General features: G+C 39.8%; 1 protein-coding gene across 1 annotated transcript; it reads right to left on the reverse strand.

Annotated features, from left to right (window-relative positions):
* Window positions 1–1,389: 1,389 nt before the first annotated feature.
* On the reverse strand, window positions 1,390–16,889 carry LOC146975946 (transmembrane protein 255B). Its single transcript, XM_085794441.1, has 9 exons — window positions 16,788–16,889; window positions 15,350–15,489; window positions 14,546–14,608; window positions 11,266–11,355; window positions 9,281–9,361; window positions 9,046–9,131; window positions 8,787–8,946; window positions 3,422–3,526; window positions 1,390–1,602 (listed from the first exon to the last, which is right to left on the reverse strand). Exons 1-9 carry the CDS (start codon window positions 16,843–16,845, stop codon window positions 1,459–1,461), a joined length of 927 nt encoding a protein of 308 aa, XP_085650567.1. The 5' UTR covers window positions 16,846–16,889; the 3' UTR covers window positions 1,390–1,458.
* Between the last annotated feature and the right edge of the window lie 1,582 nt (window positions 16,890–18,471).

Raw genomic sequence — 18,471 nt, forward strand, 5'->3', positions numbered from 1 at the left:
CTTAGGAAGGTTGATCAACATCATCACACCACAGACCCTGCCGCTCGTTCATCAAATTATACTTTAATCAATCAGATTTAAGGAAATACTCGTGACTTTAGCCCTGGCTCTCTCTCTCTCTCTCTGTCTTACATGATCACATTCAAATTTTATTTCTAATTAATTACCTGCTTAAACAGATAATTTTTTTAACATCTGAGTGCGATCATTTTCTAAAACGCTCTGATGATTGCACTTTCACTGCTGACGCTTAATGAACATGCGTAGTTAATTACACTGTTTGGACACATGAACTGAGTGATTGATTGAGTGTTTTTCAGAGGAAAAGTTTTCCTTATACTCCTCACAGAGCTGGCTTACTATCAGCTCTTCTTGTTTTCCCCAACATCTTGTTGCCAGATCTCATACTCCTTGGGCTTGTTACTGTTTGGTGCATCATGGTTTCACATGAGTGAGCAAGCAACTCATCCGAAAGAATAAAAAAGAATATAATGATTTCTCACTCCTAATTAATAAGAATTAGGTGTGAGAATGAAGCGTATCATCAGGTCAAACTGTTTCTCGCTCCCATGACGATCCACACATGATGACTTAAAACTGCAGACCTGACTCTTTTGACAAGTCATTTATTTAAAAAATCAAGGATTTATCCCTGAAAATGTATTAAAAGGTTTGTTAGTGTCCACAAGATCATATTGTCTTCTTGAACCATCAGATCATCCATTCTGCTACTAGTATCCATGACAATGCAGAGTACAGTTTGTCATTCATTTCGACACATTATGAAAAGTTCAACATGAAACAAAAATATCTTCTACCGTATATTTAACAGTTAGTAAAATAAACATTACATGTATGTACAGAATCTGTAAATTGTGTGTTTGAGGCATCTAGGTTTCTGCTTCAGGTGCCGAGGTGGCACAGTGCTAGTCAACTCTTTGTTTATTTAAATGTACCCAACTGTGAAGCACTTTTAAGAAATTTAACGTATCATTTTATGTGTCGCCTGGGATAGCCTGCATATGAATTATGTGGAGAGTCTCTCTTTTAAATCTGTTTGACGTGAGATTTTATCTCTTATGTGTAGTTTCACACAAGTTTAAGCCTGAGTTACAACTTAAACGCCCTGATGTACACATCAACACATTCATACTATATAACATTTCATTTACAAACATTTTACTATTTTTTTTGGAAAATATGTTGTAAACTTTGCATAAAAATTAAAATAGCAAGGAGAGTGACAAGTCCATGAAACTTTTCACATCTGGTTTTGGAAACAAAATCTTATAATTTCTCCGTCATGTTTTAGTTGTTTCCCTTCCTCACAACACTGACAAATATTAATGACAATTACTATAACAATAATGATTATAATAATAATGGCAAAGCATCCCATCCCCTCATCCCTTTCTGTATGTCTTTTGCCACTCTGTATTGAGAAGCTGCTGATGGACTTTAGGCAGAGTGGTCTTTGAAAGGCAGCAGGTTGGTCAGTGGGGCGAAGGGAGGGGGGTTGAACTGTGAGTGAGGAGTCGATGCCGAAGAAAAGCTCTGTGAGGCCGCTGTCTTTTCTGCTGGAGGGAAATACATGGAGGATCCCTGGAAGAGCAAGACAGGATGGAGAACAGAGGGAAGAAAGAGAAGAAGGAATCAAAGAAAGAAGCTGGCCACAGACTTTTATATGTACCAAACACTGCATTGTGCTCTGAACATGTCACAATAATTTATAGTATTGCACTTCATGTTTGTTAAAAAAAAGAAGAAAAAGGGGAAAACCGAGCCTTTGACCCAACACGCACTTACAAGCTTTTCTTTTTTACAAGCTTTCACCTACATCTCACTGCTTTTGTTGAAGTGCTGATTCAGATCGAAAATGAGCTTTGATTAGTTTCTACTGATGTCAGTTCCAGTAAACAGTTGTATACTGAAGCTTATAAAAGCTGGTTACTTGTTCCTGGTGCTTAACACATGCTTTTATTACACAAATCAAAGCTAAAATATCGCAATCAAACATCGAATCAGTTGATCAAACATGGGTGGCCAAGACTCGTGTTGTTTTTGGGGGTAACGGCGCAAGTTTTTTTTTATATACAGTAGAACATTGGGTTCAGTGCTAATTTCAGAGGTCAAGACACTGCATTTCCACAGGCTGCTCAAAGCAGTGTCAAAGTAGTGGCAATTGAAAATGTTTGGTTATCAACCAAAATGTCTGATAGATCTGAAATCTGATGTCATAGACACATTTAGATACATTTTAGAAATATAAAAAGATAAATTTATTTCCAGGTGAGGTCAAAAGTAATGGATTATACATTGTGGTCCAATGGGAAAAAGTTCTCAGACTTTGGGACCTCCACTGTATATGATGCTAGAAGTAGACAACCCATACTTAAATTTTATTGTTACATCTGGCAATGGTGTGAGGCATCCGTCCCAATAACGACATGTTTACGTTCAAGTGACAAGGGCTTGCTGACCTGTGTAATCAGCCCTCAACGATCCGACCCAAATGCGCCCGCTGGGACCCGAGTGAAGGTGGAGGGTGGGTGGAGGAGGGAGGTCAGGGAGGCAGAATGTGTCCAGGGCTGAATTTCTATCCCTGTGTAATATATGTAGCTACTGCTAACATAAGACATCTGGCGCGAATAGAGCCCACGGCTTGGAAATATAGCTAATTACCAGAAATAAGAAGGAATTTGTGACCTGTGTTACTTCTGTGCTTTTAAACCAACCTGTTTATGGCTTAGGACTGACATGACCGGTACAAATAACTTTGTATAGTCTGTGTCAACATTATCACTGCTACCAGCCGCTGTTTCTCATTGGTCTGAGTGTGGGGACGAGAACTTCTTCAGAGTAAATGAATGTGAATGTTCATAATGTGAGAGCCATTTATATACTGTAGTATGCAAAAGGTTAAAAATCACAATATTATTGTATTGTGATAATATTGTCATGTGAATATCACCCCTGATAATAATATAATAATAATTTGTTATATTTTGATAACTTGCAAATTTATTAGTGAATAAATGTTCACATTCCACTCAGAAATCAATAATAATCATGTATCAGTGTAATGCTGTCGCATTTTTCTGTATATCCATGGTTACGTTTCTGCCTTATGCCTAAATGTAAAAAAATAAATAAAAATACAGCCTAAAAAACAAGGTTCAAGGTGTTTTTAGTTTAGTGTCAGGTAGCCCACAGTGTCAGACTTTAAAACTTCCTGCTTTAAAATAAAGCATGTTTAATGGGTGGATAGAGGGAGGAGAGAGATGAGGTGTTGAGATGTCTTGTTTTTGTTTTTTATGACTCTTAAAACGATTAGTCTCATGGGGAGAAATACATTAGTAGAAAGGCGACTCCATGTTTATAATGGCTGTGTGTGTGTGTGTACAGTAGACTGTGCACTGACTGGGTGGAGCTGTGGAACTGTGTGTGTGTTGGCGGCCATCAGGAGAGGAGCTGTAGGGGAAGATGCTGAGCTCTCAGAGCACTTGGTCATGGGGCTGCTACTCCTCTGAAACAAAGGAAGAGGAGAATACACACACACACACACACACACACACACACACACACACACACAATGTTATTGTAAGTTATCAAAGTAAGTGCAAAGAAACACAATCTTTTCATGTGCCTCACAAATGAGCATCAGGCCCTTTCAAGCCCATCACAATCAAAACATGTCACTGCCTTGTGTTACATTAACAAATGCCAGGTTATGACAGATGATCTGTACACCTGCAGTCTGCAAGTCACACGCCAATCAGCTGATGTGATCACAGCTTTAGTTCTCCATCTGTTCCATGTGAGATGCTGAATCTTTTCTGCACATCGTGCTGCTTCCCAGCTGCTTTAGCTCAGTTCTTCACTAAAAGAAAATCTCTAGTCTTAGAAAACGGTGAGGACCCAAATGAGAGGAAATGGCCTGGTGTCTTTTCTTTTTTTTCAATTACTGTTTGGTGCCATTTGCCACTCTCCGTTGACGACCAGTCTGCTCATGTTAGTGATGTGGTTCGTAACTTTCCCCTGCAAAAAGCTTTGATGTCTCTGTGCCTTACTCTTGTGTTGTTGGTCTCCATTTGGGTGGTCTGTCTGCAGCACAGACAAGGTTAAACCCAAAATCTGTTGGCCGCTGTAAAGCCATAAATTTGACAAACTGGCCTTTGTCTTTTTTGTAAATATTTGATGTCATGTACATCATGGTAGATCAGTCATAAAATGTTATCTCGTGAATGAATGATAATTTGAAGTATTTGCACACCACAGACGTGTAAATATGGGATGTGGAATGTGGAAGCCCAACTGACAGATCAATGATTTAAGGACTGAATTATATTACTAAACTGAAGAACATAAGGAAAAAATCTGAACACCGCATTCCCACAGCGAAGACACAGACAAAATATAAAGAACAGAGAATTATGACAGTCGAGGGAGTCTGCTTCTTCAAATTGTATCACATTGTTCTTTACCTACAGTAAAGAACATTATTTGTATGACTTGTTTGTATATGTAAAGATAGAAGTTTTGGTAGTACACAATGAAAGATGATGGCAGGACAGAGGCTGTGTGATCTGTTTGGTTCTGGGTTTGGGGTTTGTATCGGATTTCCAATGAGCTCCTTGGAGACCACAGACATTGAGTCTTTGTTCTTGGCAAATAAAATAAAATAAAATGATCAATCCTCTATTTGCTTCAAACTATTATCATTAGATAGCTGGTATGTATGTGTTATCATATATTACCAATTTCCCTAAAACTTTCAAAATTGATGCAATCATTTGACATCAAATCATAGGGAAACCAAACGTTTGTTGACAATGGGTTTTGCTCCTGTTGTAAACAGGATAATCTCCCTTCAGGCTGTAAACCATGGTGATATGATTTCGGCAACAGAAGAGGAAGGAGTTTGATGGGAAAAGTAGAAAAGGAATGTTTCTGATGAACCACAAAGATGCATGGAGGCTTGGCATCCAGAAATGGTCCAGATTAACCCTGACAATACAACCATCAGCGTAAAAAAGATTTCAGGGGCCTCAGTTGAGAACAACTTTACACCAAATCTCTGCTCCTCTGGTGCTGAGAGGAGAAGAAGCCGCAGTAGCAGAGGGAAAACTCAAAGACCCATCATGCGTTACATTTACACAATCTGATCTCATGTTGTTTTATTGTCTTGCTCTAAAAAATTTGATGGAAAGATGTAAAATAAACATGAACAACAACAAGCGTTGTTGCATGCTGTAGTCAGGGGGCCGGAAAAATCACACTGCCAAAGTCATTAAACTGGTAAACACATGTTAACATCTATGCTGTTGTGTTGTAACAAAAGCTCTGATGCACCAGGGTTATAAGAATTTGGGTTATATTTTGTACCCTCCCTCTAACATGTTTTATTGATTATGTTTAATATTCTAAAGTCAATATGACGAACCATCAATCATGTTCATGTTTATTTTACATTTACAACAATTCCGTGTGGAGCTCAAAAGTAAAATTTCTACAGTAATCAGCTAACAGGTTTTTTTCACAACAGAGTTTTTTCCCCCTTTTCTTTTTTAACAAGTAAATAAAGAAATCTTACAACCAATACAGTAAGAAAGACAGAATACTGTAGTAACAGTGTCAGTTGTGATTACAATACAAAACAATTACAGTACATTTGTTTTACTGTAGAGAACAAAAATGATTCCTAAAATGGAACTACTACGTAATACTGTAATTTTGTTTAGGTTATGGATGGTTATGGATCCTTCTACGTGGATCTGGCCACAAGACCTCATTCACATCACAGACAATTTCAGATGGTTCCTGGCTAAAACAGGGCAAATATCACCAAATCCAACCGTGAACTGACCACACCTGAATATCCCTGCATTCCTCTTACATTGCAGAAGAAGCATGTGGGCATGTGGTTGGCGATCTTAAATCTTCCAGCACCAAGCTGAGAAGAATTCTTCAACTGGGTTCAGAAATAGGGAGTAAGGGGGCAAGTATACTGTAACATTGTAACACTGTGAAATAATCTGGGTGTTTGAACCAGTCTCGGACCGAACAGCCCGATGGAAACTACATTATCCCAGATGACAACAAACTGCTCAGGTCCGTCCTGTACAACTACATGATGCAGTTCTTCCACAACTACCTGGGTCTCACTGCCCCCATGTTTGTCAAAAACATAGAGCAAGTTGACAAAAATGTCTTACCTGAGCTCTATTTGTAGTGCTAAAGGTCAGACTGATTGGTGTTGAGTTTTCTCTGTTAGTGTTTTCAGGTGTGTGCAGAAGTGTTTCCAATTACCAAATGTGTTTTATATTTTAAATACATGTTTCTTCCCAATGATAACAGGTATTTCATTTTTGAGTGTCTAATGTAAGAAACTGTGTATAATTGCAAACAAAGTGCAAAGCAGAAAATGTGTTTAAAGCAGATATCAGTGGCACGGCCGTTTCGGCTAATGCTGTGTTCAAGGCAGGCTTTTGAAACCGTAAGTTACAGCTTCAAGTCACAACTACGACTTGGTAGCGTTCCAGGTAACCCGTAGCTCGTGTTTTTACCGTCCTGTTGTCTGTGAAAGTTCCCTATAACGGCCACTCGTAACTTCCGACCCGTGAACTCGTACCAGATCGAACTGGTATGACTTCACAGGAAGGAAAAACACAAAGTACGAGTTTCCTTGAACGCACCATGAGTTAGCAGCCCCCGCCCTTGTCAGGCATCAATTGGTCCTCGTGCTACGTCACCACATTCACGCGCATCCCTTGGCTGCACACACAGCCCTTCATGCCGTTCTCTCCCCTCATTGGATAACACTTGTATCCCACAAGGAAAATTTTCTCCTCGGGTTACAGCAGAGCAGAGTGACGGAGAGACTCGTGTTTAGGCTGAAATACTTCATGTAAGTGATTGCTGACGGAAAATAGGACTATTTAGGACTTATATTAACAAAAACATTCCACTGATATCTGCTTTAAGTATTGTCACAATGTGTTTCAGCTTTACAAGAAGTTTTGGTTTTGAAGCTTTGGTCTAAGCATTCACTTTTTGGGGTGTAAGCAGTTGGCAAAAACTGTATTACACACGCACATTGCAACACTTCTTTCATCAATTTTCTTCCATCGACTATCTGTGTTTATTGTTCAAAAATTAAGCTGACAGGAAAATAACTGGAGTCCTGATACAAGAGGGAAAACCAAGGTGTAGGACCACCAGAAAGGCTTCAGTGCTCCTTGGCACTGTTTCCACACACCTCTGAACTCCACTAGAAGGATCAACATCACTTTAACTAAAGATAATCCCTCAGTGACCCCTTGTGCCCGATACACATCAGCCTGTTCTTGAAGTGTCGACCATGCTATGTCACAGTAATAAGTAATAATGACATCCTGACATCTACTGTAAAGTTATTTCCCCTTTTATGTTATGTGTAGGGACTACAGATGGAAATTAGCTGGGAGCTAAATCTGGTGCAAACATCTTTTCATTTTTTTTCCTTTAAATGATTAATGTAATTGCACATTGTCCCTTATTAAACTAATAAACTAAACTAAACTAACTCAACTTCAGAGCTGTACACAATATACACAATAATAGTTTTGTTGTAACTATCTCTGAGATCTTTGTAATGAACTCCAGGCCTCTCCTGATCTCACTCTTTCATCTGTCGCTTCAATCTACTTCTCATCAGCTGATGATGGTGGGATGATTCTGGACCCCATGACCCACAATCCCACTGGTTTCTCATCAATTTCTCCTTGTGCACCCCAAACAATAAGCAAAAGTGGTTTGAGGTCAGGATTGTTAAGGCCTAACCCCGCGGTTGGGTGCTATCAGTTTTCTTTGTCGTGACAGCCGTTGTGTCCTGCATGTCTTTTTTGTGGTGAAGCTGGCTCAATGCAACATGCCATGGACCTTTTGGCAGCCATTTTATTTTGAACTGCAACTCAACTCATCATACATGATTCCACCTTCTTCGCCTCGCACGGAGGTCAATTACAGTACATTAAGCTGCAAAATAGTTAGAGCAAAAAGCATCCAAGATGTTTGAAAGAGGGCGGAGGGTGAACATTTTTTTGTTGGTAAAGGGCCAAGAGTTTTCTCAAAACAAAATAATCAGCAGGATTGGTTAAGTCTGCAGGATATGCTGCATGACAGTGTTAGATCCTGGTAATAGATGATAAATCTCCATCTGAAGGGTCCAAATCCTCAGTACTGATCCAATAGTATTCCTGAAGATTTGCTTAAGCTGGTGGTGAGGAAACTTGCCTAGCTTCTCACTGCCTTCATCCAGACATCTACTCTACTAAAATCTAAAGCAGAAGAAAGTGGAATGTTTGTGTTAATATAAGTCTTAAATAGTTATAACTTCCGACAGCAATCACTTACATAGAGTGTTTGGTCCGAAACACGGGTCTGCCTGTCAGTCACTCTGCTCTGCTGTAAGCCGAGGAGAAAACTTTCCTTGTATCCTACAACCTTTATCCAATGAGGAGAAAGAACGGCATAAAGGGGCGATCCTCTCTGTGTGTGCAGCCAAGGGATGCGCATGAATGTGGTGACGTAGGGACGAGGGCGGGGACTGCTAACGCCATCGGCTGACAAGAAGTTAGCCAAAACGACCGGATCGCTTACTTCTGCTTTAATTTGCTTATTATGCTTTTGCTCATGTTGTCCTGGAGGTCTTCTGCCAGCTTGTGGTAAAATATCAAGAAATGTACCTTTAAATCCACTTTGAAATGGTCTGGATTTTTATGAAGATGTGTGTGTGTGTGACTTACCACGTCCTTCATGCTGCCAAGCACCGCTGTAGTCAGCATCCCCAGGAAGAGGGCCACCAGGTTCAGGCCAGTGAGGATCCAGATCAAGATATAAAGAGTGAAAACTTCCTCGCAGCTTTGTACTCCAACAAACTCATAGTAGTTGTTGAGGTAGCCTCCACTGCAGAACAAAAACCAAAACTCATTTTAATACAGATAATGACAAAAAAAAAAAAAAAAGCTCATGTTGGGTGTCATTTCTGATGATGCAGTGTCTCACTTGGCACAGTCGTAAAGGTCGCAGCAGTAGCAGGTTCCACTTCGTACTGTCATGGCACAAGACTCCTTCAGATTCCAACATGACACCTGAAAAAAAAAACACAAATTCAAAATGTTTGTCTAAGAGAAAATTGGACACTAGTTTGGCCATAATTCATTATTTCAGATAGATAACCTGTCTGCATTAGGCTCTAGGCTGTTTATCTCCCTTGTATCAATCACACAGCTTCACTCACAGAGGTGTAGAAATTCTCGTAGACGTAGCTGGCGCCACTGCTGTAATACTGGCATCTCCCTGCTCTCAGTGGACGGACATCCTGGCAGAACAGATGGAGAAATATCACCAACACGACCTCAATCAATTTTACAAGATATAAATACAGTTTAAAACAAAACAAGCTAGAGTGACATTTACTAGACAAGATACTGACAAAAACACAATAAAAGGGAGTAAACAAATCATGAGTTTGAAAGGAAAACTCTTGGAGTCCACTCAGATGTTGTTCATGTCTCAGTCGATTCCTTGTGCCACATGAGATCTTAACAAAGTGATTAGTCAGTGCAATAATTAAGAGACAACTTCAAACATACTAATAGTGACCTGAGTATAGTTTACCCCCCAAGCACACACGCAAAGTATGAGTTCAAAATGGCAGTGTTATTCCCTTACTGAATTTTATTGTGCCAACAAGCAGCATTTCCTCCTCCTGTGATGTTTCTCTGAAAAATGGCACAATAAATATCAGGGAGGAAGCCTAAAACCATCCTGGAGCTTTTTGTGCTTTCAACTAAATGTTGCATTTTCAGCCCTGAGCTCCGTTTGAATCAGTGACATCTGTTCTAGACAAAACAAACATTAGGGTGTCAATGTAACATCCTGCCATCCAGTTACTCATGTTACTGTTTGGTACAAAAAATGCAAACACAGAGATCTTCAAAACAAAACTGACAGGCCTTTATAGTATTTGATCTTTACAGTATTTTGATCGCATGTTGTTTACTCCAGTCCATACAATAAACCACTGTAAAACAGAGGCAGGGTTTTCTGGCACAGTGAACTGGACCTGTTGCCAAAAAAAAACACACAACTAAAAACTCATAATTTCCCAAGAGTCAAGATCAAAAAGATGAAATGCATCTGACTGCATGTTGAAGTTGTAAAAGTACTAAGGAGATCAAAAATATGAATGAAGCATTGGTGATTTTATACAACTTGATTTAATCTAAACTTCGCTAAAAAGTCATTGTTTCTGCACTCATTTATAGGCCCCTAACTCTGAACTTATCAGAGACCAGGGACAATCTATTTCAGGATAAAATATATAAAATGGCTTCAGTTTGAAAGGTTGAATATTCAGTAGTCTATATAAAGTCATGTGACACTGTCCAGAAAATGGACGGCGGCATACACATATTGATTTGTCGACCACGCCTCAAGAAACCAAAGTGAAGAAGTAGGTCAAGTGAATAACGTGGTGCTAATTTTAAACACAGGTATGTTAGAGTTGTAACATTAGTATATAAGACAATATTAATATAGTAGTGTGAGTCTTTTCCTCAGGTTTCATCAGTTACCTGAGGGTCTTTTCTAAAGTACTGTACAGTAGGTGCATTACATATATAGAATAGGGAGAGGCCTAATTGGAAATAATGTTTATCTGTTCCTCTTTCTGAGCCGTCTTCTCAGTGCAAGTAGCTCCAAATTAAATTTACTGTGCTTTGCTTTTTTAACCTGTTGAATGTTCTTTAAGGGGGGCAGCTCACAGCGATGTCCATCATATTCACTAAATGTCTCTGACGTCTCAGTTATTGTAAGATATCATACCAGGGATCTGAACATATTCTGCCAACTTCTTCAAGGTCTCCAACACTGAAGAACCTTGTTGTCTCTCTTTGTCCTGAAGACCAAAGAAAAAGTATTTTTCTTCTCACATAAAGCTTTCACAACTGCTAATTCATGAGGTCAAAAAAGGCAAAAGCAAGCTGGCAGCTGTAACAATTATAGGGTTTTAACATGTGGGAACTCTTTCCATGAGTTATATTGTGTAAGCAGAGCGATGTTGGCACACTCTGTGGGTGAAGAGGCAGTCCAGGTGGATCACAGTCAGACAGCACAGTCGTTTATTTTTGCTTCACATTCTGTTGTTATTGCTTTGTTTCATCTCCCAAATGCAATCATCTTCTGTGTTACAGCGTACGTATGCAGGCACAGGTAGCTCACCATGTTTAAGACAATACAGACGCCATCAATCACCAGGCACAGAAAAGAGGTGATGATCCCAAAGCTGAGGAATACGATTGCAGACGTCAGCTAGAGGGGGAACAAAGACAAAGACAAAAGAGTTTAAAATTTTATGGAAGACTTATGACACATTTGTTTTTCCCAATGTAGCAAACCACAGGTTAAATGTGCTTAGCCTACTAATGGTTAGAAACTGAAAGTCTAAGTTAAGTCTCTATAGCTCTGATCTTGGTCTCAGAACAGAAACATGATTATCCTCGCTTGCTGCTTAAACAGTATCGCTTTATAATCATAATATACCTCATTGTGAAGTAAGCTGCATTTCTTGTGTCTCTGAGTCTCAAAGCTAAAATTCCTCACAGACACTATCTCTCCTTCATTTCTGCTCTTCATTAATCACAATCTCATTTGAACATATTCCAGAAAACACTCAGATAAAGTGAATACAGATAATCCATTTCCACTATCAATCATAATTCTACAATAAACTTGTTACATATCAGAAAATGGCTCTCACCATAGCACAGCCAGCTCCATCCAAAACCTCCAGTAACAGGAGACACCACATTTTAAGATAAGATAAGATGTTGTGCTGTTTTTGTGCAGGGTGTGTCTGAAATGTCAGGGTTCATTTCACACCTGTGTCTGTTTGCTTCTTTGTCAGCAAGCTGATGCAACACACACAAAAAACTAAACTGCTTTGAGGCAAACTTGTTGGTGGGATGGGATATGATCCAGGGAAGAACCTATTAGATTTTAGTGCTGATGTAGTTAAAATGTGAATCCAGGATTTTATTTATTTATTTATTTATCACTTTCTTTAACACTCTGAGAGTTTCTCAAGAATTCATGTTTGAGCCTGGTAACGATATACTTTGTACAAATTGGTGCAGATCCAGCTAATAATTTGGATCTCTTGGAATGCATACTGAATTTGCATTAAACACAGAATTGTTATTTTTACATTCATGAGTAGCAATGAACCAGGATTCAGTTCAACACAGAGTTGAAATTTATACAAAAACAATATAGTTATATCTGCCACAGCAAGTGTAGAGCTGTATGAAATGCAAAGCTGGTGTCATAACACAACAGGTTAAACACCATACAGCTGTAAGACTATAAATTAATAAAATAAAGTGGGATTATTTGGTCTTGGTGAATCAATGAAGGCCTGAGCTTTACGGAGTGAGAGACACATGGTCACTGTGTGGAGACCTGACTTTGGCAGATCTTTTCTGTTTTACTGTGTTACCTTCAATCTGACTCAGTGTTGTAAATCAGTTAACAATGAAACTTCTGATGATGCTGAATTTATAGACTAACCCTAACCCTAACCAAACACAGACAGACATTAACTAACACATTAGACATTTGCTACACATATAAAAAAAGCACGGAACGTGTAGTATTTGATCAAGAATTGACATCTGATATGCTTATCTAATTCAAGAAGCTAATTAACTTTTGAGCAATTCACTACAACAACATTTTATAATAATACAATTACAGCAACCCAAAGCAATTATCTACTTAAGCAGCAATATACCGTACAAAGTACAAAAATTACCACATTTTCTGTTCTCATAATCCTAACAGGTTTCATAGGACGCCAATGCACGTAATTATAGCACTGCACCAATTTAACACCAGCACCAGTTTACAGACTTAAAATGTCCGACTTCAAGAAGTCAAAGCAGCAGTGTACAGGATGAAAATCTGAAAAAAGTGAACATCCATCTTTCCCACATGCAGGCTGGAGCCAATCCCAGCTGACAGAGGGTGAAGGCGGAGAACAATGAACACTACAAAGTTCAGGAATTGAACCCAAAAGATTCTTGCTGCAGTACTAACCACTGTGTCACTGTACCACCCCAAAAAGTAGCTAAGCATAGTTTAACTAAATAAAATAACATGAACATAACGATACCCAGTACATTCAGTACATACAATACATACAATGGATACCAATGTGTTAGATTCATAGACTGTAAAAAGAATGGACGTAGCACCCGTGACGTCACCCATTGGTTTGGGGGAGTCTGTTTTGTGCCGCTACTACGGGGGTTTGAACCGCGCCATGTTGGATTCTACTTGCCATATTTGGAGCGGTGCGGCCGTTGGCCGGCCGAGAGCCCGCCCACTGGCCTCGAAGCAGCGGTCTCCGGACCTGTCACTCAACGGTTCTGCGCCCTAATTGGCCAGAACTTTAAACCTAATAATAGTAAAACGGTGGAGTTTAAAAAAAATTCACCCCCCTCAGAGTGTGTGCGGGGGTAGAAACTATCGGTTGAGACCAAAAAAATAAAATGTACCAGGCTGTAAATATGTTTTTTTAAGCTGTAAAATCGGCTATTTTAACATGGGGCTTGATTGGAGTTGCTCCCTTCTGGAGCCAGCCCCCAGCGACAGCCGAGGGGATTGCAGCTTTTTGAACGCGGAAGTGAGCTTCACTTCTCAGACCGACAACTGCCCCCTTGGTTAGATTCTCTTGGATTGGCTCGTGGAATAAGCTGTCACTTATTTGCATCTGAGAATCATGTATCAATAACAAATCAAAAGTTTCTGGCCTGACATACTCTGGGGTCCTAGGCCCATATCTGGGCTAATTGCTGAGAGCCAGGCAGACTTCCTGTGTGTGCATCAGGATTGCTTGACACGTGGGAACGGCATCGAGTCATGCTGTACCGTATGTGGGCCAGACAGAACTGAGATTTTAATATTTCGTTTTGATGATATAATAAAATTAAGTGAGGTTGCTGCCCCTCCAAGCCATGGCACAGGCTCAACTGTGAATCATCTCACATGAGCGGGACTTTTACATCTGGAACAATCAGCACCCAAATCCAAATGTTCCCACTTTGCATCTCTATTTCAAATCTGCCTCTTGTGTTTGTCCTCTTACTCCTAGCCAGGATCAACATGTTTGTCTCCTGCAGAAATATATGTACATTTCTCATGTGAAGGCTGAGATGAGACATGAGATAAGATTTGAGGAAAGGATAAACAAGGGAATAGAAGCCTACACATCTACACAATTTAATAAGGCCCTAGTGTCGTAGCGGGAGGTCACAAGATGTCTGCCGTGTGTTGCAGGCAGCACTGCTCACTGTACTAACACACTGTATCTCTCTGCCAAAGTAAACTCTGGGTGGGATGGGTGAGCAAAGAGAAAACATAAGAGTGTACTGTGGTTGTAGTGTGTTTTAAGATATAGAATTACAGGAGGAGGAGGAGGAGGAGGAAGAGGAGATTATACCAACTGCTTGCGGTTTTCCTCCAGGAGGAGCCCCAGAAGTCCCAGGAAAGACCCGAGAGTCAGCTGCCGGGAACAGAAAGATGGGAGTTTTATGGTTAATTTTTATTTCAAACTGTTACACCTTGTTATGGTTAGGGGTTTTTATCCAAGGTTGAAAAAAAATCTGAAAAATGATGACTGACATGCCATAACCAGCACTTAACAGTTAAGTGGAAATTGCTCATGTGGTGCAACTTTAAAAACAAACAACGTGTTTTATATCACATGCTTTTGTAGATGCTAATAAAGATTTTTTTTTTTTTTAAATCTTGTATGATTCAGGGACACCATGGGTCAAGTCTCGCCACACATTCATCCAAAAATTGATTTTGCTGGATGTAGTTCAGGGATTTGGCAGCACTGTCAGAAACTTTATGTTCCTCCAGTCTGGAAATCACAGAGCTATAGCTGCCAGCTGAGTGCCGGTCAAACCGCTGCAGGAAGTGCTCACGCTGACAACTGACTGAATTGTCAATCAACAGCTTCACAGCCCACCTAAAACCGTGTCCGTCTCTGGGACCACAACGAGAGAATCCAAACTGTTGGCTGGTGCTACGAGACTTTAGGATTGCAGCTTTGATTTCATAATGGATATCACATGCTGTAGGATGCTTTGATGTGTTTCAAAACTTCCAGCTGATTTCCTGGTAGCTGGAAACTTATATCTCTTTATGTTTTCCTTTCTACCTTATAAATCTGTCATCTCTCTGTCTGAATAAATCGTGACAGGGTATTAACAGGAGACAAATAAAAAGACAAACTTACAATAACTCCAGAGGTGTAGCCGGTCACGTTGAGGCTCTCTGTGCGGGTGGTTGTGTAGATTCCCAGCACCACCAGCAGCAGAGACAGGGTGAGCATGCCCAGCACCAGCCCCAGAGCCCTCCTGACCCTCGCCATCATCTCTGGAAAGGAAACCCACAGTCATGCTATATGGCACGGTGCAGGATAAATGAAACACAACAAACTAGACCGCATTCTTGCCAGTTTTAAGTCTCTTGGCAGGCGCCTATCTGCATATCTCAAGATTAACAAAACAACCTTTATTTGATTTGATGTATTTTCACTCAACTTAATTTAGTCAGTCTAAACACAATATGATCCAAACCACATACCCCCATGCTTACCCAGTTCAAATATCATGTTTACAACTAAATGAAAGAGGGGAAATGGATTCCATAATATTCACTGTAAGTGTAACAAGAAACTCACAAAGCTTTACCTTATCACACATTAACCCTTAATGCCCAGGCTATTGAATTACAACAAGTTACATACGTAGGCCTATAGAACAGCACTTTAACTCTGATTATACTAATTGTTGCGGAGAACAGCAAACTGCTGTATTCGTTACACAGAAGGCAGCTACTGGCAAAAATGAAAACATATTCTTCTGGTTTTGAATTGGAAATGAGCAAAACAGATCTGTCAAAACCAGTCTTTTCTTTCTCCTCTTCTTCAATGTCTTATATTGAGGCTGCACAAATCAATCAGTAACGGATATGATCACTCCTCCAGAGTCATTTGTTTAGATATTTGTCTCCAAGTCAAAACTGAAATCCTCTCACAAAACCACTACTGATTGTTTTTACTGTTTGTCTCAAAATATATCTTTTTGTACATCTTTTAATCTTCTTAACATCAACACATTTAATACAAAACCATCTGTTAAACTAAACATATCTCATTAGATGTGGTTGCATTGAAAACTTTTACTCATTACTAGCTACTGCTTTACCACAGTGGGATTTATTCTGATTAAGTGACCCTAACCCTAATACTCATAGGTATGGATTATTAGCACAGGCTAAATAGAAACAATGAATAGGCTACAGTATACAGACATTGCAGTGATACTGTAATGAGTAGGCCTAACAGTAACTAGATTGGTAGTGAATATCAGTATCACTAAAAACCATGTGTCTAATCCTCTGGGTTTTCAATTTCTAATGAAAAAAAAGTCTTGTAGAGTTCAGTTAAACCTGCTGCTGAAATGATGCATTGACTTCACAGTGAGGGGGTATAGGTACAAAGATTCAGTCAATAGCCTATGAAATATTATCAACAGGCTGAATGTCATCAGATCTCGAGCAGCCATATTATAATGTAATTTCACTGTATTTAACGCATCTTTACTGTATCACTACATCATTGACCCGTGCAGCATCATCACCATATCCGCTCACGGTAATAAGTTAGTTACCTGTTGCTCGGCTCTTTGGCGCTGGTTTGTCCGATGCTCTCTGGGTCAGTGCAGTCATGATAGATCCACTTCCTCGAAATAAACGTTTTCCTCCCTGAGAGAGTGTCTTCTATTCACGGTCGGCTACAGTTCTTCCACTACAGGTTCACAAGCCTCTCCTCTATCTCCTCTCAAAGCTGCTTGAAGCCCCGCAGCGATCACACCTACTGAGTGGATGGAGGTCTAAATTGGAGCGGAGCTGTGATGACGCTCCGGCCTCTGCTGCGTTCAAGGACGGTGGGGAACGTGGATGTCAACAGTTGTCAAAGCACTCCTGACAAGTTACAGGATACAGACTGGCCTGTTTCTCTATGCTCATACAGCTTTCTTTGCTCCCGCGTCTGCTGTTCAGTGATTCAATTAAATTCACAAAAACTTTAGCTTTTGACTGAGGAGAACACACACACACACACACACACACAACTCTGCAGCAGAAATATTTCAAGTGATGCAGTGCTTTGTGGTAGGCTACATGCTGCCAAACGTCAGTTCAACTAACCAGGGGGACCAAAGTAAATATTTTGGGCCCCCGGAGTCTGCATGGTTTGCTCAGTGGGTGATCAAATCCACGTCTGTGTGAATAAAGCCTATGCATCAGGCCAGGTTAAATGAACTGAAAATTTTCTTTTGTGACATTGGAGAAAGCCTGGAAGAGGGGTTTCAGCCTACTTGGGACAGGGTTAAGTATAATATTTATGACTTACTTACCGTTTTGCAGCCATAGTTGTTTGGGCAGTCTTTAATAACTCAGTCAAACAGGTGAAGAAAGACATTAAGAAAAATCCAATTTACTGTAAAATAACAATATCCAGATCAAATGTCCAGAGAATCACAATAGGGAAATTGTTTTGTTTTTTTAAGATCATTAATTTAACTCTTCAATCTTCACTCTCCTTTGCTTAAAATGTTTTTGCTGAACCATCATAATCATGTAGCCTCTGGGAAGGAAATAAATATAGTCTTTATACATTAGTGAAAATCTATTGGAGAGATTTCTCCGTGACCACCCAATCGTCACAGCAATCACTCAAATCCCAATAGCCAAGAAAATCCATGTATGCATAGCTGAGAAAATGTATTATGCAATTTATCATTTTTATGGAGCAGACAGATAAGTTGATTTATTGAGGTAAGAGGAGCCAGCTCTACTTAAAACCTGGTTCCAGGCGTCCGAACCACCGCCTAGGCTATATCTCACACTCTGTCTCCAGTGGTTTAATGGAGTGGAAACGCCATGACCCTTCGTCATCAGGCCAAGCTGGAAATCCACAAATGATTGAATATTTCACCAAACACTCTCTGCTGTATTAAAATGTAGGCTAATTCAAGAGGAAAAGGAGATGGAAATCTTTGAAGCCAGCATTTCCTCCATTCATTCCCATGTAAATCTGTTAAATATAATCATCTTCTACATATAGTTTCTCTCTGTTTGGAAGAAATGATGCTCCCCAACAAATCTTTCTGAAGGAACATTTCCTCAGGAGAGTGGAGCACTATTTTTCATCTTGGGTCTGCACTGCAGAGACACTTTGGGAGGGCTGCACACTGATTGGTTAATTGATTAAAAATCCATCATTTGTTGCAGTTCAAGGTCAGGACTAGTTGTTGTGTAGCCTATCATTTGAACTTCATTCAGATTGTTCTG

This window comes from Trachurus japonicus, chromosome 13, assembly GCF_045865225.1.
Source record: "Trachurus japonicus isolate A0001 chromosome 13, Traja_1.0".
Lineage (NCBI taxonomy): Eukaryota > Metazoa > Chordata > Actinopteri > Carangiformes > Carangidae > Trachurus > Trachurus japonicus.

What these genes read in the sequence shown, in the direction of transcription:
- LOC146975946 (XM_085794441.1), bottom strand. Translation starts at nt 16,845, where the DNA reads ATGACTGCACTGACCCAGAGAGCATCGGACAAACCAGCGCCAAAGAGC. An exon ending in GCTACACCTCTGGAGTTATT is followed by an intron (nt 14,609 to 15,349) that starts GTAAGTTTGTCT and finishes TGTTCCCGGCAG; the next exon opens with CTGACTCTCGGGTCTTTCCT. An exon ending in ACGAGAATTTCTACACCTCT is followed by an intron (nt 9,132 to 9,280) that starts GTGAGTGAAGCT and finishes TTTTTTTTTCAG; the next exon opens with GTGTCATGTTGGAATCTGAA.